The sequence below is a fragment of the Brassica oleracea genome, chromosome C4 (genome assembly GCF_000695525.1).
Source record: "Brassica oleracea var. oleracea cultivar TO1000 chromosome C4, BOL, whole genome shotgun sequence".
In the NCBI taxonomy this organism is placed as follows: domain Eukaryota; kingdom Viridiplantae; phylum Streptophyta; class Magnoliopsida; order Brassicales; family Brassicaceae; genus Brassica; species Brassica oleracea.
In genome coordinates, this window is record NC_027751.1 from 2,254,170 (window position 1) to 2,275,555 (window position 21,386).

A 21,386-nucleotide genomic window follows, 5' to 3' on the forward strand; every position below is an offset into this window, starting at 1 on the left:
ATAATACTCCCTAAATTGGTGGACTAACCACTATAAAATCGCTATTTTCTAGAGAAACGAAGACAACAAAACTCCAAACTTCTTTGACCTTCATCATATGTTAGTGAACGAGGCAACTATGCATAAAAATAATATTTTCATATTTTTGATTTTTTTTTCAAAATCTATGTGTTAGGCCCTACAAAAATATTGAGTTTTTCGGTAAATGCTCTATATACTTAAGCCTATGATTTTTAGTGTTGTTTTAAAATCACTAAACACATTCTATATTTGTATTAATGTATATTAAGCTCTCTTTGATGGTACTTGGGCATCGTTTTAATTTTTTGTCAATTAATTTAGTAAAACTTTATAATACTCCCTAAATTGGTGGACTAACCACTATAAAATCGCTATTTTCTAGAGAAACGAATACAACAAAAGTTCCGAAGCTCTTTGAACTTCATCATATGTTAGTGAATGATGCAACTAAGCATTAAAACAGTATTTTCATTTTTTTTAATTTTTTTCAAAATTTATGTGTTGTTGTTTTAAAATTTCTAAACACATTCTACATTTTTATTAATGTATATTAAACTTTGTTTCATGGTACATGAGCATCGTTTTATTTTTTGTCAATTAATTTAGTAAAACTTCATAATACTCTCCAAATTGGTGGACTAACTACTATAAAATCTCTAGAGAAACGGAGACAACAAAAGTTTTTCGTGCTAACATATACATACTATATATCCTTGATAGTATCACATAATTGATACACAAATCAATTTTCTTTAGACCCAAACTTTCTTCACATCTCTGTAAGCCTTATATATATATAAGAAAATCAAGTGCACTAAGCACACATCTAATTCTAATTAACACATACTTAGTTATTCTTAGTTAGCTATTAATTCAAAGATCTCATTAGCGTCTACGCACTAACGGCGTTAGATTAAGTGCGAGGATGTTTTGATGCGGTGAGAGTGAGACTGGCGGATAAAGATATCATATGGCTACTTGCCTCTTGATTATTTATCCTGGTAAAAAAGCTTACGATACGAACATCTTCAAAAACATTTGTGTTAATAATATAACTTTGGCGTACCCTAAAGATCAAAATGGATCATATTTATCTGTGTGTTTTAATGTTTTGTGATGCTTAGCTGTGCTTAAACATTTATAAATGATTTAAAAAGGTTACTAATCTTTTTATCACAAACTTAAAAGTATTTATGAAAATGATTATCTTTTAAAGGTAAATTTGAAAAATAATATCAAATTTGTGGTAGAATTGAAATTTCTCCATAATAAATTATTTTTCTTTTTTCTTGAAATTTTCATTGCTTCATAAAAATAAAAGTTTACAGGTCATGATCCAAAAATGATACTTTGGATTACAAAATTTTGATGGAATCAGAAACAAAGAGATTAAGGCTGAACCATAGTGGGAGGAGGATTAACAATTCCATACTAGACTAGAAGAAACCATATTATACAGGAATCGAGATACCAAATATCTATTCAATAAAATAAGCGTTATATCTACTTTTCATTCCTCATGTCTCTTCAAAACATTTTCTTAGGTTTTGTATTCTGAGCCATAGCTACTTTGAACCAAAGACTATCAATCTCAAAACATGATCGGAAAGAGAATGAAACCATCAACATAAGCAAACCTTTTAGTTGAGGCTATTGTCTAGACTAATAAGATTCAGAAAGCAACAGGAAAACGGAAATAAAAAGAAAAGAAACGAGGGTAGTGTACTCTACTAAAAAAAATCTGTAAAGTATTAACTTGATGGAAAACATCAACAAAACCTCATCGACCAACAAAAATCTAGCATCAGAAGATTTGGCCTTATCCTTGTGCAGTTCAGCTTTGAGTTCCGACACAACCGGCTCAAGATTCTTGAAACTTACTTCGAGTTGTTGGACGCGAGACCCCATCATCTGATCTCTCTTTGTCTTCAACCGCTCAAACTTGAAACCCACATCCATCAACTCACTCAACTCGATGTGAGCGCTGCTTATCTCAGTATCTGAGAGGTTATCTGGACGCTTGTTTTATTATACTGATGAAGCCAAGGAGAACTTTCAGGTACACTGTCTTCACAACTTGATTCACTGTTTGAAATCTAAAGCAATGTGTGGATGCTCTGTGAATATCTTTCTCACTATCAAAACCCTTGCTTAAAAGGAAATAAAATCCCTCAAATTTTGTTAATTGTACTCAGTATTTAATTAGGCCAGAAATAACGCAATATATCAATATTTGGTATACAGTAGAAACTCTATAAATTAATATTCGATAAATTAATAAACACTATAAATTAATAAATTTCTCCGGTCTCGACTTGGACCAGTTCAAAATATGACACAAATCTTTAAAATAATAAGATAACAATATTTTAAAAAATCTTATGTAAATATATGGTTCCGTTAAAGTCATAAATTAATAAATTTTGTATATATAAAAATATATAAGTACAAACAAATAATTTTATTATTTGCTTTATTTTACAATATAATTATCTCTGTATTTTCTTAACATTTCAATTTATTTTGTTTTTTTTTATTATTTGCTTTATTTTACAATATAATTATCTCTATGTTTTCTTAACATTTCAATATATTTTGTTTATATTTAGTAAAATTATATATAGAACAATTCTCTCAAATAACCTCTTTTAAGTTTTTGTCACAATATAGCCATTAAAAAAATAAAATGACCAAGAGAATAGCTCTTTTTTAAAAAAAATTTAATTTTTAATTTTTTTTTTTTATTTTAAAATTTTGAATCCATCCCCAAAACCTAACCCCTTATCTCTAAACTCTAAGTCTTAGATTAGTTAACCCTAAAGGTATAAATACATATTTACCTTTCAATAAAATCTATTTTTATCATTTTCTTCCTTTGAGGTTTATTTTGTGAAACTAAAAATGACTATCTAAGGGAATTTCTCTTATATTTAAACCGCATTTAAATTTTATAAAACATTTTTTTGGTCATTTAAACATATAAAACATATTTTATATACACCAAATAATACAATAAAATTAATATGAAAGTCGAATTTCAAAAAAAAAATTAGTGTATACGGCAAAATCAATTATTTTGTTTATTTTATAAAAAATATATTCTAAAAAAAGTTCAGAAAATGAACTTTTTGTAAGTTAATAACTCTATAAATTAATAAAATATCATAATTCCAACATTATTAATTTATGGAGTTTTTACTGTACTTATTTATTATTATTGAACATTTTGTGATAATAAAAGGTATTTTCCTATAAAAAGGTCTTTTAGTCTGCAACCAACAACACACTAAACAACAGCAATTTCTCCAACAGCAGCAAAGTCTTGTCTTCTTCAAAGCTTTGATAGTAAGCCATTCTGAAGTGGCTTCGATGCTACAACCTCTTTGACCTCACTGTACTTGCTTTCCAATTCGCATGCTGGATTCTGTGGAACATCCACGGTGGTGAACAGTTGAAGAATCCATGTGGCTGTCAAAACCCAATTCACATTTTAACCAACTATATTTTTTACTGAAAGAATGAAATTTATAGCAAGTTATTCTGTTAATCGATAGCGTATTTTCCTATTTTGTGATCGGGCTTTTCATGATAGAAGACAGGCTGAACCTAGTCTCTTCTGATGTAGGCACATGTAAGTTGTGAGTTGTGACTACTGTTTCAAAGTGGCTGAGTTAATGAATTCAGCACTTCCATTGTTACTATATGAAGATTTTAAAAGCAAAACATCGAAGTTCCAATAAAAAATCTTCACTGGATTTCTAAACAAAAAAATAATAGATGAAATTTAAGAGAAGAATTACAAGAAATTAAATTAAACAGATCTCTCACATGAAAAGACAAACTGATGCAGAAAGAAGAAGTTAATAAACAATGTGCATAATGGGTATTGTAGAGTCCATTGACCTCTTTTTTTTTCTTCTTCTTGGTTATAGAGGAAGATAAGAGAGGGTCTTCTTCGCCTATAATACACACTACTCTCGGTGGTGGAACTAAATTGAACTTCAAAACACAGCAAACCTTAACACATCGCATAGTAACCAGATTCTTGAGTTACCAACTGTGACTTTTCAGTTGTTGGTTGCAGCTGCTGAGGTGACTCTGTGTCCAGTGATCACAGGAAATAGTCTGGTGTTCTCCGAGTAACATCTGGTTCTCCTCTCCTTGGTGCTGGTTCAAACTGCACTCACAGTTATTTACTTTTAGTTAGTTTTTTTTTCCTTTAACACTAATTTCGTTAGCAGAAACGACATGGGTTTTGAGGGAAGACCTGAATGAAGGTGTGGTTCCTGCAGTCATCAACCTCAAGAATCGAAGCCATGTTCCCACAACGGTAGCAATAGTTTGGTGCACTGAAGATAGTTACCACCTTTTGCTCCTGTCAGACGGTAAAAGAAGTTTAAATATAATAGTCAGCAAAGAATCTTAAGCCTCGCAAAGCTATGGAAGGGTTGAGTTGAATAATTACATGAGCCCAGTTGTATCCATCCATAACCAGCTGATGGGCTCTGGCGATCAGCTTTAGGCTGTTTGAGTGGTTGAACTGTTCGGATATGTCCTGTGGAAACAAAATGAAAAGACATGAAAGTCAATTACTTAGGCACTTAATTTAAAAGGAGAGACCGAAAACGATTCAGGAACGTTCTGAGATTTATAATTACCTGACCAAATGTATATCCGGCACCACGAGGAGAGATGCCCCAACCACAACGGTCATCAGGATCAGACCATAATAAGTCACACATGGGCCCTTCATGGGGCACTTCTTGAACTCGGTCAAAGTTTCTTATGTTGTCAAGTGTCTCGATAGATGGAGACAATCCACCATGAAGGCAAAATATTTCTGACTCAACCTGCAATGGAATTAACATAATGATTTAATAACATAACGTAATAGCAATTCTTCAGTTCAAAAGCATATTGCTAGCACAAGAGAAAGGACTAAGCATCTATGTTAAAAGACTACATGACTTAATACTCCTGTGAACACCACCAACATCATGAAAGAGGAAGAAAGATGTGAAACATGAAAGGGCACTAACCAAGGCTGTCAGTGGGAAATAGTCAAAGAGGTCTGTAAAGATTTTCCAAACATTTGCATTGCCATACCTGCGAAAAAGCAACCTTTGTCAAACAAAGGCAGAATCTACTCCCAAATTAATCAAATGGATATCTAGGTAGAGGTTAATAAGCTTCAAATGCGGACGTAGGAACAATGTTATAAGCAAGTAATCATAAGCTTGAAGGACCATAGAAACAGCTAGGAGGTAGGAAAAGAAAATATAAGACACTATTGACAAACTACCACACCCACACACATGTAGCAACCACCAAAATAAGGAAACGAGGAATGCTAATGATGAATGATTATACAAATTACTTGCATGCAACTAATCATCTACAAAATAAGGAGGTTTTTCAGAAGACTCACTTTCGAAGACATTCATCATAAAATCCATAAACCTGAGTGATCTGCCAAACAGAAGAAAAAGAAAGAACTCCTGCGTCAGATTAAAAAAAAGGTAGGATGGCAGAAAAGTACTAGCCAACAAACTAATGCGCACAAAATGCATGTAGCCGAGAAGAATAAATGTTTATAAGAAAAAAATGTGTGCCAACCAAGATCTCAACGATGGAAAAAGGTCTGGAGAGACGATATACAGAAGATGAATTTTTCAAGTGGAAACAGAGTAATAAGATCATAAAGCATTACTCTACCTGACGACTTTCATGGTTTCCTCTAAGAATGGTGATTCGCTGAGGGTATCGCAGCTTTAAGGCGACTAACAGCTGGAAAGGGGATAAAAAGGAGAAACAGTGTCAACATACTTCATATTCCGACAAAACAATACTAATCTAAAATGGAAAGAAAAAAAAAAAAAAAAGAAGCGCTTTAAGGCGACTAACAGCTGGAAAGGGGATAAAAAGGAGAAACAGTGTCAACATACTTCATATTCCGACAAAACAATACTAATCTAAAATGGAAAGAAAAAAAAAAAAAAAAAAAAAGAAGCGTGCATATAACATCCTCGTACCGTAACAGTTTCAACAGAATAATAACCACGGTCAACGTAATCTCCCATAAACAGGTAATTGGTGTCAGGGCACTGCACAAGAGAGGAAAATGAATGTTCGTAAGATTTGTAGAGCTGTACAAATGAGCACCATAACCAAATGCCATAAGACAGTAGAAAATAGTTGATATATGTTACCATTCCCCCAATACGGAAAAGCTCGGCAAGATCATGGAACTGTCCATGAATATCACCGCAGATTGTCACAGGGCTTTTCACAGGCTGCACGCAGGGAAGAGTTAAAAGAATAAATTCATCGCTAGTAGCACAGCGAAAATATAATAAGCCAAAAGCGGCGAGGGATGAAAGACCAAGAAGAAACCTGAACGTTGCTTTCATCCATTAAGATCTCCTTGGCTTTTTCGCACAATGCTCTAACCTATAAGAAAATAAAAGCAATGCTGCGTATAATAATCAACTCTTTATAGGGGATTACCAACTAGTAATAATCTCTATTAAACATACTTCACTTGAATATCTCTACTCAGAGAAATTCACTTGACAGCTGACACGCATCGAACAGAAAAAATCAATCACAGAAATAAAAAAAACTCAGAAAATACTGATCAAGTTTTTGCCTTTTGGCTGATATGAGGTATGAGGGCTCTCTACACAATTTATACATTGTTTTATAAGCCAGCGATGTAACAATCTTATCTTCTACATAACGATAAATGCTAACGCTGTCTAGGAGAATCTCCATTGACATAGGAACCCACACTACCAGGCACATAAAAACACAAGCTTTGATGTGGTAAAATTACTTTTATGTTACGAATCCGATGCAGCCAAAAACTCATCATCAAACCATAGAAACGCAAAGCCAATTCTCCAACCCGCAAAACAGCTGAGAAAGATGAACACCCACGTACGTAAAGATCTAAACTTTTTTTTTTCCCAAAAAGTCTTCGTTTTTGATACAATCGAGAAACTCTCCTAATCAAAAACCAGATGAAAGCTACAAACAAAAACCCAGATCCAATCATCAAAGGAGAAAGTGGGTAGGCACCTGTTGCTCAGAGAGAGGCTTGCACTGCATGAGCTGCGAGATCTGCTCATCGAGACCAATGGTTGCGTCCGTCGGTATTGAATTCGCGCCCATTCTCGTTAATCCCGTCTTCTTCCTCCGATCCGGGAAACTCAGGACTAGGTTTTCCAAATTAGGGGAATCTCTTAACCCTAAATTGGATTGAATCTCCGTATTCTTCGCCCCTCTCTCTCTCTCTGAGTGATAGAAGATGAAAAAGAATAGCGCGTGGTTTGTAGCTTTCGAGCTGTATTCTCGGATATTACCATAATACCCCCCCCCCTTTTTTAAATCGTAACCGGAACATAGAACGAGAAGAAATTAATAAAACCGGTTCTCGGCTTCAGGAAATTTCCGGTTTAACTAAACCGGCTCCAGCTTATTTAACTGTTTCGAGAAGAAGGCTTATGCTTTCTTCGTCTATTCATCTTCCTTCAAGGGTTTTGAGCTCATCCTTCTCTCTTCTCTCTTTCTCTCTTTCTCTCTTCTCGCTCTCTGTGATGACGACGAGATCTGATTCCGATGACTGTCTTGTGCAAGACCCACTAACCTCCTCAGAGAAAGCTTCGATCTCTCTGGAAGATTCTCCTCAAAACTCGCAAAAGGTCGTTTCTTTACCTCCACTAGAGAACGACTCTGTTTTAGAGATAAGCTCGAAGAATCAAGTAAAGTCTTCGCCTTTCGCTTCTGTTCCTGAGAAAGATGTAGAAACTGTACACGAGAAAGAAGCCCAGTCGATGGATGTGGATTGTCCTGGAGTCTACTCTCTATCCGAAGCCAGCTCCTCGTTTCTTGAAGACGACAAGGTTCGTGAGGAGCTGCAACAAGATGATGTGCACAAGATGGAGACTGATGTGTCCGTTGTTTGCAACTCTGAGAAGAAGGGACAAGAAGACTCCGATGTTCAGAGACTTTTGGAAGCTGAGAAGAGGAGATTGTTGGCTGAGATCGAAACGGGAACAATCTTCAGGAAGAAGGAAGATGTTGTGGAGACGCTCGAAAAGAACCAGAAGGTGGAGAGAGTGAGAGTCAAGGATAACGCTTTTGTTGGGAGGTCTGTGAAGATCGATGTGGTTGATGACACCGCGTTGCTCAACGTTGTTCCTTTCTGCAGCAAGAAAGGTAAAGATCATCATCCCAAGAGGTCGGGAGCTGCGCACAGTGACGATAAGGAGGCGCCAAGAAAGCATAAGAAGACTGTTGGGAAGCATCAACATGATGAAACAAGTGGGGATCAGTTGCGGATAATGTACTCTTTGAACCAGATGAAGTCGATGAGGTATGCTAACATGGCGAATCAGAGGAGACTGTGGAGTGACATGTATGCTAGGCTGGTGCCTGAGCTGGTGAGCGAGTACGAAGGTCTAGTTAAGAAGCAGAAGAGTTCAAAGTCGAGTGGCATCGGTATTCACGGTAACCCTCTACTCACTTTTCTTTTATGTTATCTGCTGCCTTTTGTTTTGGTTGAACATGTTGAGAATAACTTTAGGTCTAAGAAGATCATGTCAGTCCAGTTTTAGATCATCTAGCTCAGGTATCACCTTAAGCTATATCCTCAGTGAATAGATATATAGTGTGTGTGTCTCTCTCTCTATCCCTGTGCCTATACTCAAAGGGGTTTTCTTTGTTATGGGTTTAGTGTCAATGAATACTCTTTCCTATGGTTTTATTCCCCAACTATCTCTATTCAAACCTCTCTAGCCTTTTTTTTATTATCTTGTTTCCGGATCTGTACTTCATTGATCTATTCTCTCCTCCGTTCCAAAAACATATCTTTTGATAGAGGCCATTTCGTTTCTTTTCCACAGGTTCTGTATCGGCTGTACCAAGACGAAACCGTGTGAATGTCTTTGTACATTGAGCCGTGACCTGAAGAAACCTGTCAAAGTCCTTTTTGTTCACCAATTTCCCCCCTTTCTAAGACACACAACAGCTTCTTCTTTTTTCCCTTTTCTATGACAGAACATAAACCGTGTGAATAGAATACTAAGTCATTCTTTCTGTATATAGATTCTTTGGTTCAGATTGTAATAAGGGCATATAGTGAGATTCTTTGGTTCAAAATGTTGTACAGTGTTCATACATCTTCAATAAAAATCATAACTTTTCGGAAGTAAATTCTTTCTCTGGTCCTAGCTCTTTTTTGTTTCCAAGCAAATTACTTACCCTGAAGCTCATACCTCTTCAATCACACTGGATCCAAATTTTACTTTTCTTCTTCTTCATGAGAAAATATAGGCACCAAAGAAGGTATAGATGACTTAACTCTTGAAGAAGAAGAAGAGGAGGAGTACACTGAAGATAATGACGATTACAATAGCATTTTGAAACCTGCCTTTGCGGTGGAAGGAGAACCTGATTTTGAATCTGGACCACCAGAAGATGGCTTTGAATACTTAAGACGAGTCAGGTATGTTTTGTCTCTCTCTACTCCATCTTTCAGTGTATCTGCATTGTTTGGCATGTATGGTTAAGTTGTTTTTTTGTATTTTTAAGGTGGGAAGCTAAGCGTGTTCCCAATGTAAAAGTAGCCAAGATAGATGAAAGCAAGTACATACCGAAAGAGCAAAGTGTTTACATGCCACAGATACCTGAAATCCCCAAATGCCCTGAGCACTTGTTACCTCTCAAGGAATGGGAAGACTCATTACTTTCTGACTTCTCACACCTTCGCCTGGTATGTCCTCTAACTTAACTTGAATACTATCAGTGTTTCTCTAATGCACAAGAACTGAATCCAAGTGTTGTCGGTTTTATACAGGCTTTATCTCAAGATGAGACCATGTCATCAAGTCAGTCTACAGAATATTTGCTAATGGGGATGTTCACTATGCGTCTCAACGCTGTTGCAGATGAGTCGTTTGGTGTGGTGGTTTCAGAGATACAAGGAATGGACTCGGTGACGCGTGTATCGAGGCTGAAAAAGAAGATATGTTTGGTTGAGAAGGAGAGCGGTTTACAGAGGAGTGACTGTGTATGGGTAGTAGCATTGTGTGCATCGGTGGACACTCCTTTGGATGGTGATTCTTGTGCTTGTCTCAGGGCTATTCTGAGGAAGTGTGCTAGTGTTCGTGCGGTGGAGGTTGAAGATGAGCAAGTTATCATCATGGCGAATATGCTCATCACCATCGCAGGCAGATACTTTGGCCAAATGGAGTAAGAGAAGAAGTTAGATTGTAACTGATGCTCTTGCTTTGAATCTGTCTTTTGTTGAAGGAAACTAGAAGAAGAATTACTCGAGTATTTCCTTTATGTATCCATAGTTTAATTTTAATCCATAACAAGCACGACCTTTACTTTTTCCTTTTTCATATTTTAGATTTCTTTTTGAAAAGTTAAAAAGATTCTTATACACAAGTTAAATAAGGACCCGGTGGTTGGACTAAGTTTGATATGAACAGATTATGTAACCGGATTTGGTCTAATAACCTAGGTTGCATACAAACGGATACGTTGAAACGAAACGTTGTGGAAACATGATTTGTGTTTTTATTTCCTTTGAAAACGTTTTAGAAACGTATATATATAATTGATTAATATGTGCATTCATTTGATTATATTTAGTATATTTTATAATACAAATAAATAAATAGTCATTCTATTTAATCATACAAAAATAAAATAAATCATCATTAAGCATCAAAGTCATATAAAAAATTCAAAATAACAAAACCCAGTACTTAAATATCAAATAGCTTAACTAAAATAAAAGTCATAATAGAAAGTCAAAGACCAATAACATCATCTTCATCCTCATTTTCATTAGCTCCATCAAACATGACCGCTTCCAACTCAGGTTCATCAAGACAAAGATCCTCAAACTCAAGTCTCCCAAGATTAGTCTCATCCAGTGAATCAAATTGATCACCTCCAACGACCCACATATGATTGGGATCATCCTTGTATGCAAGACTTCTTCTAGATAGAAGACGGAGATTAGTGTGCACAAGAAGACGAAAATTATTGTGCACAAATACCAAATCTTCTGCTCTTTGCGGAGCAATCTTGTTTTCTGTTGCTGAATGTATAAACTTGTAAGTGCTCCAGTTTCTTTCACAACATGAAGAAATTGTTCTAATTTATTAAAATAACAAACTAATCCTTATATTTATTATTATTTATAGAAGTTGTTCTAAAATAAAAAAAAGAGTTTCTTAAACGTTTCCAAAACAGAATCGCGAGTTTCCAAAATAGAAATGTAAGTTTCCATTAAGTTTTCAAACTGAAAATTTTCAATGTGTTTCCGCAAGTTCCTGAGAGATTCCGATTCCGAAACGTTTCCGAAACGTGAAACGGACCTTCAACGGAGTTTCAATGCAACATAGCTAATAACTTACTAGCTTAAGACCCGGGCAATTGCGCGGGATTAATGTTATATATAAAAATAATTTTTATCTATTATTATTTATTTATTTTCATTTACGTATTATGTATATAATTAAATTAGAGTAAACACATAAATCAAAACAATACATCTTATTAATTTAGAATGTTTTTTTAGTAAATAAATCAAAACAATCATATTATTTATTTTATATGGTATATAACTAAATTTCAATAACATAGACATAGATAAATAATATATTTTAATATAAATATTTATTATTGAGAATTCTTACTCATGTGATAAACACAAAATTTCAAATGTGCAATTTTTTTAATGCAAATTTCAAAATTAAAATATTAAAGTTTCAATAATTTTTCCAATACAAATTTTTGAAATTATCATATTTAATTATTTTCTATGTATATAGTTTAATTTTAAACTATATTAATATATAATATGAATGTCTAGTAAATGAGACTTCATATTCATACGATTTATGATCATTTGTATCTTGTTATTACTAAAAAAAGGTTAAACCATTGATCACAAAATTTTAATGTGAGACATTTAACGTTTTTAGTAATTCATATCGTTTTAAAAATTCAAAATATAACATATAAGAAAAAACTTAATTTTGTTTATTATATGGTTAATGTGGTTGTTTAATATCTTTTAATAATATAAAATTAACCAAAAAATAGATAAGAAACAAAAATTATTATCAAATATTTATTATTCATAATCATTAATTGTCATATATACGTTAACCGTATTAGACAATTTCATAGCTTTTATTTAAGGAAAGTGCGAGAATATTCTTTTATACCCTATTTATTAATTTAATAGTTAGTTTAATAAAATATAATATAAGTTAAGATGGACCAACCTATTTCTCTAAGAATTTTGATTTCATTCTCATGGTGACACGTGGCTACAAAACAACGTTGTAATGTTTTTCAATTAATATATAAGAGATTCGACTATAAAACTGGTCAAATAGTCAAATTGGATTTCAAAATTATTGAACTTTATCTAAATCATTAAAACTATCAAAAATATAGATAATAACCATACAGACAAAAAATAGTTTATATACATAATGTGTTATATTTGATATTTATTTATATTTTAGTTATGTGTTATATTTACTAATTTTACTTTTAAATTCTATATTTAAAAATATTGAACCATATTTGACCCGGTCGAACCATACTGAACTGTGATCCAAATAATTATTCGGTTCAGCTTCCGATCCGGTTTTAAAAACATTGATTAAATCTATAAGAAGCTACAAAAGATTATTCATGTTTTTGAAGCATAATAGCATTAGAGGTAACAAAGTCAAAAGACATTTACCAAACAGTGTGATATAATAGTAGTTTTGGTTATACGCTAAAAAGCTCTGGTACTTTGGTAGGGAGTGCAAATACTCATGAAAATTTCCTACTTCCAAAAATATTAGGTATTTATTATTATCATAAGTTACACATTTATCTTGAAGATTAGAAAAATCTTTATATTTATTTTTAGCTACATTGTCACGTCTAGGAATCATCATTCGCCGCATGCATTAGGTTTAGTTCTCAACGTCCTCGAGTATATTAAAGCATATAAGTCTTGTTGTTGTTCCAAAGATGCCAACAAAACCAGAGTTCGTCAAGTTCTTGTCTAAAGGCACGTACGGATCAGTCGACCTCGTCAAATACATAAGAAGCGATGACTCGTCACCGCTCTACGCCGCCGTGAAAACCACCGACTGCGAAAACTTGTACTATCTCCAAAGAGAAGCTCTGATTCTATCGAAGCTCAAAGGATGTAGAAGCATCGTACAATGCTATAACAACTACGGCTTAGAAGAGGACTTAGACGACAACGGGTGGAGAATCTTCAAGATGGTTATGGAGTATGCACCTGAAGGGAGTTTAGCTACTTTCATAAACAGTAACAAAGATAGCAAGTTGCCTGAAACGATGATTAAGGACTTCACACGTATGCTTCTTCGAGGGTTGGTCTCTGTTCATAACCTAGGTTATGTTCATTGTGATCTCAAACCAGAGAACCTCCTTATCTTCCCGTGTGGACAGTCTTACGAGCTGAAGATATCTGATTTTGGGTCTTCTACCGAAGTAGGAGAGGTTGCTGATACTTGGGAGTCAAACCCTCCGTTTGTAGGATCGCCTATCTACATGTCGCCAGAGTCGGTTTATAACGGTGTGGCCGAGAAAGCCTTAGATTTGTGGTCGGTAGGTTGCATAGTTTTGGAGATGTATGCCGGTGAGCCATGGCGGGAGGTTGAGTTTAATGATCTTGCGTCTGTTTTGTTGAGTGGAGAAGCGCCTGAGATCCCAGAGAGTGTGCCGTCGGATGCAAGGGATTTTATAGAAACGTGTTTCGCAAGAAACCCTGAGAGTAGAGGAAGTGCTTTGGGTTTGCTATTACATCGGTTCTTGTCTGAAGACGACATGTATGGTCTCAGGCGTCTTTTTACTGCCTTTGATGGTTGAAGGTCTCGATTGATTTTTTATTTACATTTATGTTTATATGATCAGAGTGCATATATGCAAAATGTTTGTTAATCTTTAGTGTCCACTATTTTCAAACCAATTTTAATGTTTTTTTTTGTCAACCATCCACTCTTATCAATTCAAGTTTTGGTCTATGGTAACGATGTTCCTCCATTTAAATGTTTTAAAATACAGAAAATTGGATTATGTATTATGTTTCATGTTATATTTCAGTATAAAACACAAAATTATAAAACTTATCCAGGTTGTGCATATTTTTTTCTTGAAATGTTTTACTCATATATATTTAGAGTCATGTTGGTATCTAAAACGTTATTTCAGTCAAGAATCAAGCGACTATAATTCAAAGTTAACTAAAGAAATAGACTGTTATTCAGTAACTTATACATCGATGATAGAAAAAAAGAGATTTCAAGAGAAAAGAGCCGAGTAAAAGAGCACGTTCCAAGTATCAGGCAAACCAGGAAGACACCAATGGCTGCAGTCATTACCAGGATGGTTCCCACTGTAAGCAGAAGGATGAGCATCTTTACGAAGCTGAGATAGACCTGTTATGTCGAGCCAATAGACTGGTTTCTTCAATCTCCTAAACACTTTGTTTAAAATCACCCAAGCCACTGGTGGCCCTCCTGGATACTTCCTCCCGTAGAATGGTTGTGTCTGACTCTTACATGATTTCATTGGCTCTCCCCAATCCCTTCCACTGCCAACAAAAGATCATCTAATTAAAGTAACGCCTAGATAATGTTAGAGAATGGCAAAATAATCACCTAGACAATGACGTATAATATTGAAACATTTGTCTCGGCCCCTATATTTTAAAGAGCTATTATGCATAAATAAAATGGTTCTTAAATTATCAATTTTTTATATTAAGATTAACATTAAAATGTTTATGATTCCCTAATAGCTAGGCTATGCCTAGCAAATGCTTAACCATAACATCAACTACCCACTGAAACAGGTTTCTTTGTTAACTTACTCGTAATGAACAGGAGAAACGCCATTGAAGAAAACCTTGGTCTTAGATGGATTGACGAATGCATTAACCCATCGAGCCCAAGTGGTCATTCCTTTGTAATAAGCGACCAGTCTGTTCATGTCTTTGTACAATCTGTTCCCATCTTCCATGTAGTCCCATCTGGTGCACACAAACGCACGTAGCCGTCATCAAATGAGTCAAAACTCAAGAAGACACAGACAAAAGCCAGAGAAAAAAGCGTACGGCTGGATGTGATCGATATGGGTCCACCAATGCCAACTGTTGAAAATCAGGACGTCCATGCCTCTCCACATTTTGCCTTGCTTAATGGAATCAAGCTTAAGGACTCGTCCAACGTTCTCGGCATCTAAATCCACTAAGAACTGTGTTCTGTATAGCTTCAACGTCACTCCGTAGTCCTGCGTTCGTACCATTTACACAAACTCACTTGTTATTTCACTAAATGGTATTATATAGTTTCGACCTTGTTGTATATTACTCCCTCTGTTTCATTATAAGTGTCGTTTTAGGTTTCGGCACACGGATTAAAGAAACAATTAATTTTGTACATTTCCTATAAAAAACCACTATTAACTACACCTAACCATATTTCAACCAATAGAAAAATAAATTTTGCATAAAATTAATAAATTTTCCATTGAAAATCGAAAATGACACTTATTTTGTAACGAGAAAAATTTTCTAAAACGACACTTAATATAAAACGGAGGGAGAATTAGTCTACCTTTTAGTATATGTAAAATTGAAGGTGATATTTTCGGCCATGTGCTCAAAATATCATACTATGAATTAAAAAAATAAGTATAAAGAAATCGAATCTATCTTTTGTGTGGCTCATGATCATAAAGATGATAACATGACATGATATTCCGAGAGATTCTCTTTTCTGGGAAATAGGCCACTAATCACGTTCATCTCTTAAATGCTCTGGTCATTCTCTTGTCCTAATACTATTTTTTATAACATGGATGCATAAAGATATGCAACAAAGCATCATATTTTATATCAAATCAAAAGAGACAAAAACAAATAATTAAGAGACAAAGAAAGTGAAACTTTAGCCCATGTCATTTTCTATCGTTCACTTTGACCTATTTAAATAAGCAAAAGGGAAGTTTTCACACTATAAAGCTGGAAAACCAATTTATGTATACTGCAAAGAATCATAGTTCAATTAATATTATACTATTTTGTAACTGAATAAGTATATTATTTTTAATTAAATGAGTTATCAGAAGAAATTATAATTATAAAAAAATGAACAAACCTCGAAGGTGAGGGAAGCGAGACCCTTTTGGCGAAGAAGAGTGTAACGAGCGTTAGGAACCCAAGAGTGAATTAGGCAAGCAAGAGATTGCCACATGTTTGTGCTTAGTGAATCTCCAACGAACATTATCTTCTTCCCTCTCATCTTCCTCAAGAAATACAACCCATTGAATCTGAACAAAAAAAAAAACAACAAAACATTTTTCTTACTATACCTCAATTCCAAGATGGGGAAGAAAATAAAACCCATTTCTCAGCTAGTTTTACAGAGGGCTGATTTTAGCATAACTTAAGTCCTCAAAATCAAAGTGAATAATATGTATATATTTTGTTATCAATTTGATTAAAAATATATATGTATAGATAATATATAGGGATAATTTGAAAAATGCCTTATCTGTGATTTGTAATTCGAAAAATACACTTGTTTTTTTTTCTTTTTGAAAACTAGACTTTGTTACATGTAATAAGATGTTTTTATCCTTGTTTTAATTAGTAACTTTTTATAATCATACTATTAATTTAGGAAGTATATAACTAAAAATTAAACTTGGAAAATATTATTATCTGTGTTTGTGATAAATAAACGTTTTGAAATTAAAAAAAAAATGTCTGTGTTGTTATTCTTGGTATCCTTACGGCATCGAAGGATAAATGGGTTGAACCATACACACTTTTTAAGAACAGTGAAAAAGTATGTTAAGAAATTATAACTGCTAGATTTATTATGTGCTCTAGATTTACAAAGGTCATAAAACATCACTTCTTCTCTAGAATCTAGTCAAAGAAGAAAAATACTGTAAATAACAAATTGTAGTAGAAAAAGAAAATATACATCAATGCACCATTTGCTTCTTATATTTCCTCTCTGGGTTCCATTTCTATCGTTGTTATATTTTATTTTTGAATTTTATTTTATTTTTTAACCACATATTTCTGCTTTAGATTAAAATAGAAAATTAAATGTTATATAATATAAACATTAAACTTGGTCAATTTAGTCATTTCACTTATGAATAAGTGTAGTTTTCAAAGAAATAAAAAGATAGTATAGTTTTCAAAATATAATCTCATGTAAAGGTATTTCTCCAAATTTTCCCTAATATATTTCTTAATCCTAATTTCTTTAATACGCCATAAATGCAGGACTTGTTATAACTATATTGGAAGAAAAAAGGTTACTTAAAAGTTTAAAATTTGAACTTTTTATTTACTTAATCAAAGACATTTGTGTTTTGTGCTTCGGATTCCATTTTACACCTTTTTGGAGAGTGAAATAATGGGGGGTATCGAGACATTATTGCTCCAATGCAACTCTCGCAAAGTTTTAAATTTTGAAATCAAAAAGGCAAAAACTATATATAAAGAGAGACAACAGTACTCTCTTAACTTTGAAATTCATTTGAAACCTTTCTTACCAATGTGCTTATATATCTCTGTAAAAGGCATTAAACCAACAAACATAACTATCCAGCTTTCCTTATTTATTAATGGAAATAAACAGAATTATTCACAATAGAAGAGGAAAAAAATATTGAAATAAGATCCAGTATTAATTTGTTTAATTTATGAGAAAATGAAGAAAGAAAAAAAAAAACACACAAAAGGTTTGATACTGAATCAATGTGAATCAAAACCAAAACTCTTAACCAAAGAATGTAAGAAGATAAGTTTCACAAAAAAAAAAAGAATGTAAGAAGATAAGAAGAGAGAATGTAGTAGGTACCTGGGGAGAGAGCAAGAGGAAGGTTGCCATCGATACTTAAGATAAAGATTGTCGGGACGACCATACTTCTTGCAGTTAAACTGTGGATCTATGAATGGACATTTATAAGGATCATAAAGTGGGTACGTTACATCATAAACCCAACTCCCTCTAAACCAATTGCATCTCCAAGAAGCTAGCTCTCTTCTTCCTCCTTCCACACCATTGTTGCTGCTTGTGTTTGTGTAAGCTGAGACTGTGGAGAGACAGAGCAAGAAGAAGAAGAAGTAAAGAGAAGGGTTTTCTTGGGAAGAGAAACCCATTCTCTCTCGATCTGAGATTGAGATCCTCTGTGTTTTCTGGCGAGAGATTGGTGTGTTGGAAAGATATGCCTTGGACTGTTTTGTTATTATATAATACTGCAAACCCCACAAGAGAGAAAGAGAGAGAGTGTAGTGTGTGTGAGAAAGATTGATTGTTTACATCACATGGGAACGAGGGAAACAAGAAACAAGATTATTTATGTGTCCTTATTGGTTTAATAATAGTGTTTTTAACACGTCCTAGGTACTTCCAAAATCTAACTTCTAAATATTCCAACTCTCTTTGTTTTTTTTTACTGTTTCAAATATGTTTTTACTGTGAATAATTTAGAGATTTCATTTACCTCAAAAATGGTCTTAAAAAATACATTCACTTAAAAGAGTTTGTTGGTGTGAATATTAAATCATAACTAATCTACTCGCCAACTAATAGATAGCTTTTCCTTATAGAATCATCATTATGAAAGGATTAAAAGGATGAGAGGATAAAAATTCATAGAAAGTAAGCTTGGTAGGTAAAAGATGAAAAAAAAACCGGAAAATATAAATTCATGAAATGTAGTTCGTGAGAGCCTATGCGGGACCAACTTTGATTTTAAACCGTTTTATACGTCCGTATGTCCCACATACTGTAAGAGGGTCAGAGTCATATATTGTCCAATTATAATTTGTATTATTAAACATTCGGTACAATAATTTTACATCGGTATTCATTCGTGCCTAATTAAAATTTATATTTTTCCGACGAATCTTTGACAGGTATTATCTGTAACTTTCATATGATGCAAGAGTGTGAATAAACATGTGGAGACAACAAAAAAGAATCTACACAACTTCTCATCATCATCTTTTCGCCGGTGATTATGGAGATTTTCTTCTACTTTTTAAAATTGTGGAGATTAAATGTAAGAAAATAAGAAATGAAAATCGGTGGATCTAGATTGAATAATAGTAATATGAGACGTGTTGAAAACTCAAGAGGATAGATAGTGCCATATAGCCAGGATGAACTCATGAAGAATGATTTTGTATAGTATTTTTATTTATTTTAAGCAAATAAATCTCTCAATATTTTTTTCTAAAATCATAATTAAATACAAATTCAATCTCTCAAAATAATACAAAAAGAAGGGTCTTAAAGATACATAAAAGGGAAGACAGTGAGTATCTCCATGCAATTTCACTGTGCAAATGATCTCGAATGAGTAGTATCTAGTATGCCCTCCACGTATCGTTTTTTGGCTTTGATCTAGTTCTTCTGTCTTGAATCCATTAATTACTGATCTCATAATTATTTTATTTTTGATACATGCACTGTATGAAACGTCGAACATAGCTATGAAAAAAATGATTGTATGTTATCTTTAGCTATTCATTTATATATAATATTGAATTATTGTAATGAATACTGAAATGTGAAATAGAAACAAAGATAACAATGTTACTCTATTGTTTAGATAGATATACGCTAACAACTATATATATTGTCATTACTCAAAATCAATTCTTTAGATTTTTTTTTATTACTGCAATTCTTTAGATTTATCTTTTGATAAACAATGTTTAACATTATGGATGTAGATATGGGCGTCCAGCTCTAGTTTAATAGGCCTTGATGGCATGCTTCGGATGTTTTATATGTGTTTCGGCGACTTTTCTGTTTAAAATTGTTGTGGTAAGATTCAAAAACAGTATAGAAAACTATTTGGTACATGCTTGTAAGGTGCAAAAAAAAACTTTTTACGACGGTATTTCTCAACTGTATACTGTACTCGGTTCAAATAGGTCCATAACCACACGATTAAGGGCCATATAAGTCTCGTATGCATGTGACTCAAAACTAAATAAAAGTACAAGAAAAGCTTGAATGAGCTAGGTATGTATATGAGACTATTATGAGTTAGTGAATCGAGATCTAAAATCGAAGCAACTGAGGTGATAACTTTAGGATATATATATAACAAATTAACTATAACATGCTGGAGATTGAAGCGTTTCAATAATTGAGAAGGTAAATAATGGTCCACCCACGTTTCTCCATTTCCAATCTCTCATAATAATTTAAGTGAGAGAAGCAGACAACTGGTGATCGTCTTTTGTTTCTTTTTCACATGACATATAATTAATTTTGAGTACTATGAGATGTTAAAAAGACAAATTAAGTTTGATCATTTCTTAGTTTTAATATGATCTATATAGATGTCAAAAATATGATCGATATATTTATGAATCAAATAATTACATGTATACTTTTCTATTTTCTCGTTTGTTTTACAGAAATTGATATGAAGTGTATAAAAGTATGTATCCCTTATATATTAATTGAGGAACATTTGAAAAGATGTAACCTCAATTTTGTATTAATTAAAAGAGGCCCCAATGCATAGGTGGCACTCAATTAGGTAGTCAATTACATTCAATTGAAAAATAAGTAGGTCCACATTCGATTTTTATATGTTGTTAGATACATAAGTTGGTCAAACTATATGATATAATGATATGATATGATATTTTCTTTCCTTAAATAAAACCTACGGAATTACCATAAATGACTAATATATATATGACAATTAATGAGTTTAATAATAAAGATTTGATAACAATGTATATCTCCTCCATCATTTTTTGTTTAATTTTATATTATTAAAATAAATTAAACAATCAAATTAGCTATAAAAATAAAATTTAGATTTTTTCGTATATGTTATATTTTGAATTTTTAAAAACGACAATAAATGACTAAAACTATTAAAATCATTATGTTAAAAATTAATGATCAATTGGTTTAACATTTTTATTATAAGAAGATACACATGATTTCAAAACCATATGAGTAAAAAATATCATTTAATAATAAAATAAATAAATATATATATATATATATTAAACACTATATACCATAAGATTACATAAATATTTTAATATTAAAACTTTCAATGAATTTTCAAGAACATTTATAAATTATAAATTTATTAAAGATTTCAGATTGAAAATTTTGTTATCGATGATTTAAATATTTTGTTATAAAACGATATGAACGATCATAGAACCGTATGATTATAAATTCTTATTTAATAAATAACTATACAAAATATACTATTCCTAGAAAAATAGGTTG

General features: G+C 32.9%; 4 protein-coding genes across 5 annotated transcripts; 2 read left to right on the top strand and 2 right to left on the bottom strand.

Moving 5' to 3' along the window:
* Nucleotides 1-3,752: 3,752 nt before the first annotated feature.
* Nucleotides 3,753-7,347, bottom strand: LOC106336640 (serine/threonine-protein phosphatase PP2A-4 catalytic subunit). Its single transcript, XM_013775531.1, has 11 exons — nucleotides 7,102-7,347; nucleotides 6,415-6,471; nucleotides 6,231-6,314; nucleotides 6,054-6,125; nucleotides 5,737-5,808; nucleotides 5,450-5,490; nucleotides 5,061-5,127; nucleotides 4,680-4,871; nucleotides 4,487-4,576; nucleotides 4,289-4,396; nucleotides 3,753-4,198 (listed from the first exon to the last, which is right to left on the bottom strand). The coding sequence occupies exons 1-11, from the start codon at nucleotides 7,192-7,194 to the stop codon at nucleotides 4,133-4,135; spliced, it is 942 nt and encodes a 313-aa protein (XP_013630985.1). The 5' UTR covers nucleotides 7,195-7,347; the 3' UTR covers nucleotides 3,753-4,132.
* A 173-nt stretch (nucleotides 7,348-7,520) lies between these two features.
* LOC106342990 lies at nucleotides 7,521-10,418 on the top strand. Of its 2 annotated transcripts, none has more exons than XM_013782080.1 (4): nucleotides 7,521-8,523; nucleotides 9,358-9,529; nucleotides 9,616-9,796; nucleotides 9,881-10,418. In XM_013782080.1, the coding sequence occupies exons 1-4, from the start codon at nucleotides 7,527-7,529 to the stop codon at nucleotides 10,277-10,279; spliced, it is 1,749 nt and encodes a 582-aa protein (XP_013637534.1). In that variant the 5' UTR covers nucleotides 7,521-7,526; the 3' UTR covers nucleotides 10,280-10,418. The 2 variants fall into 2 exon arrangements, with proteins under 2 accessions (XP_013637534.1, XP_013637533.1); XM_013782079.1 differs by having other exon boundaries at nucleotides 7,522-8,532.
* Nucleotides 10,419-12,996: 2,578 nt separating this feature from the next.
* LOC106341754 (mitogen-activated protein kinase kinase 2-like) lies at nucleotides 12,997-14,134 on the top strand. The gene has a single exon (XM_013780463.1). The coding sequence runs from the start codon at nucleotides 13,081-13,083 to the stop codon at nucleotides 13,948-13,950; it is 870 nt and encodes a 289-aa protein (XP_013635917.1). The 5' UTR covers nucleotides 12,997-13,080; the 3' UTR covers nucleotides 13,951-14,134.
* Nucleotides 14,135-14,297: 163 nt separating this feature from the next.
* Nucleotides 14,298-18,414, bottom strand: LOC106341752 (protein trichome birefringence-like 39). Its single transcript, XM_013780461.1, has 5 exons — nucleotides 17,967-18,414; nucleotides 16,242-16,413; nucleotides 15,197-15,372; nucleotides 14,954-15,112; nucleotides 14,298-14,674 (listed from the first exon to the last, which is right to left on the bottom strand). Exons 1-5 carry the CDS (start codon nucleotides 18,266-18,268, stop codon nucleotides 14,383-14,385), a joined length of 1,101 nt encoding a protein of 366 aa, XP_013635915.1. The 5' UTR covers nucleotides 18,269-18,414; the 3' UTR covers nucleotides 14,298-14,382.
* Nucleotides 18,415-21,386: the final 2,972 nt, after the last annotated feature.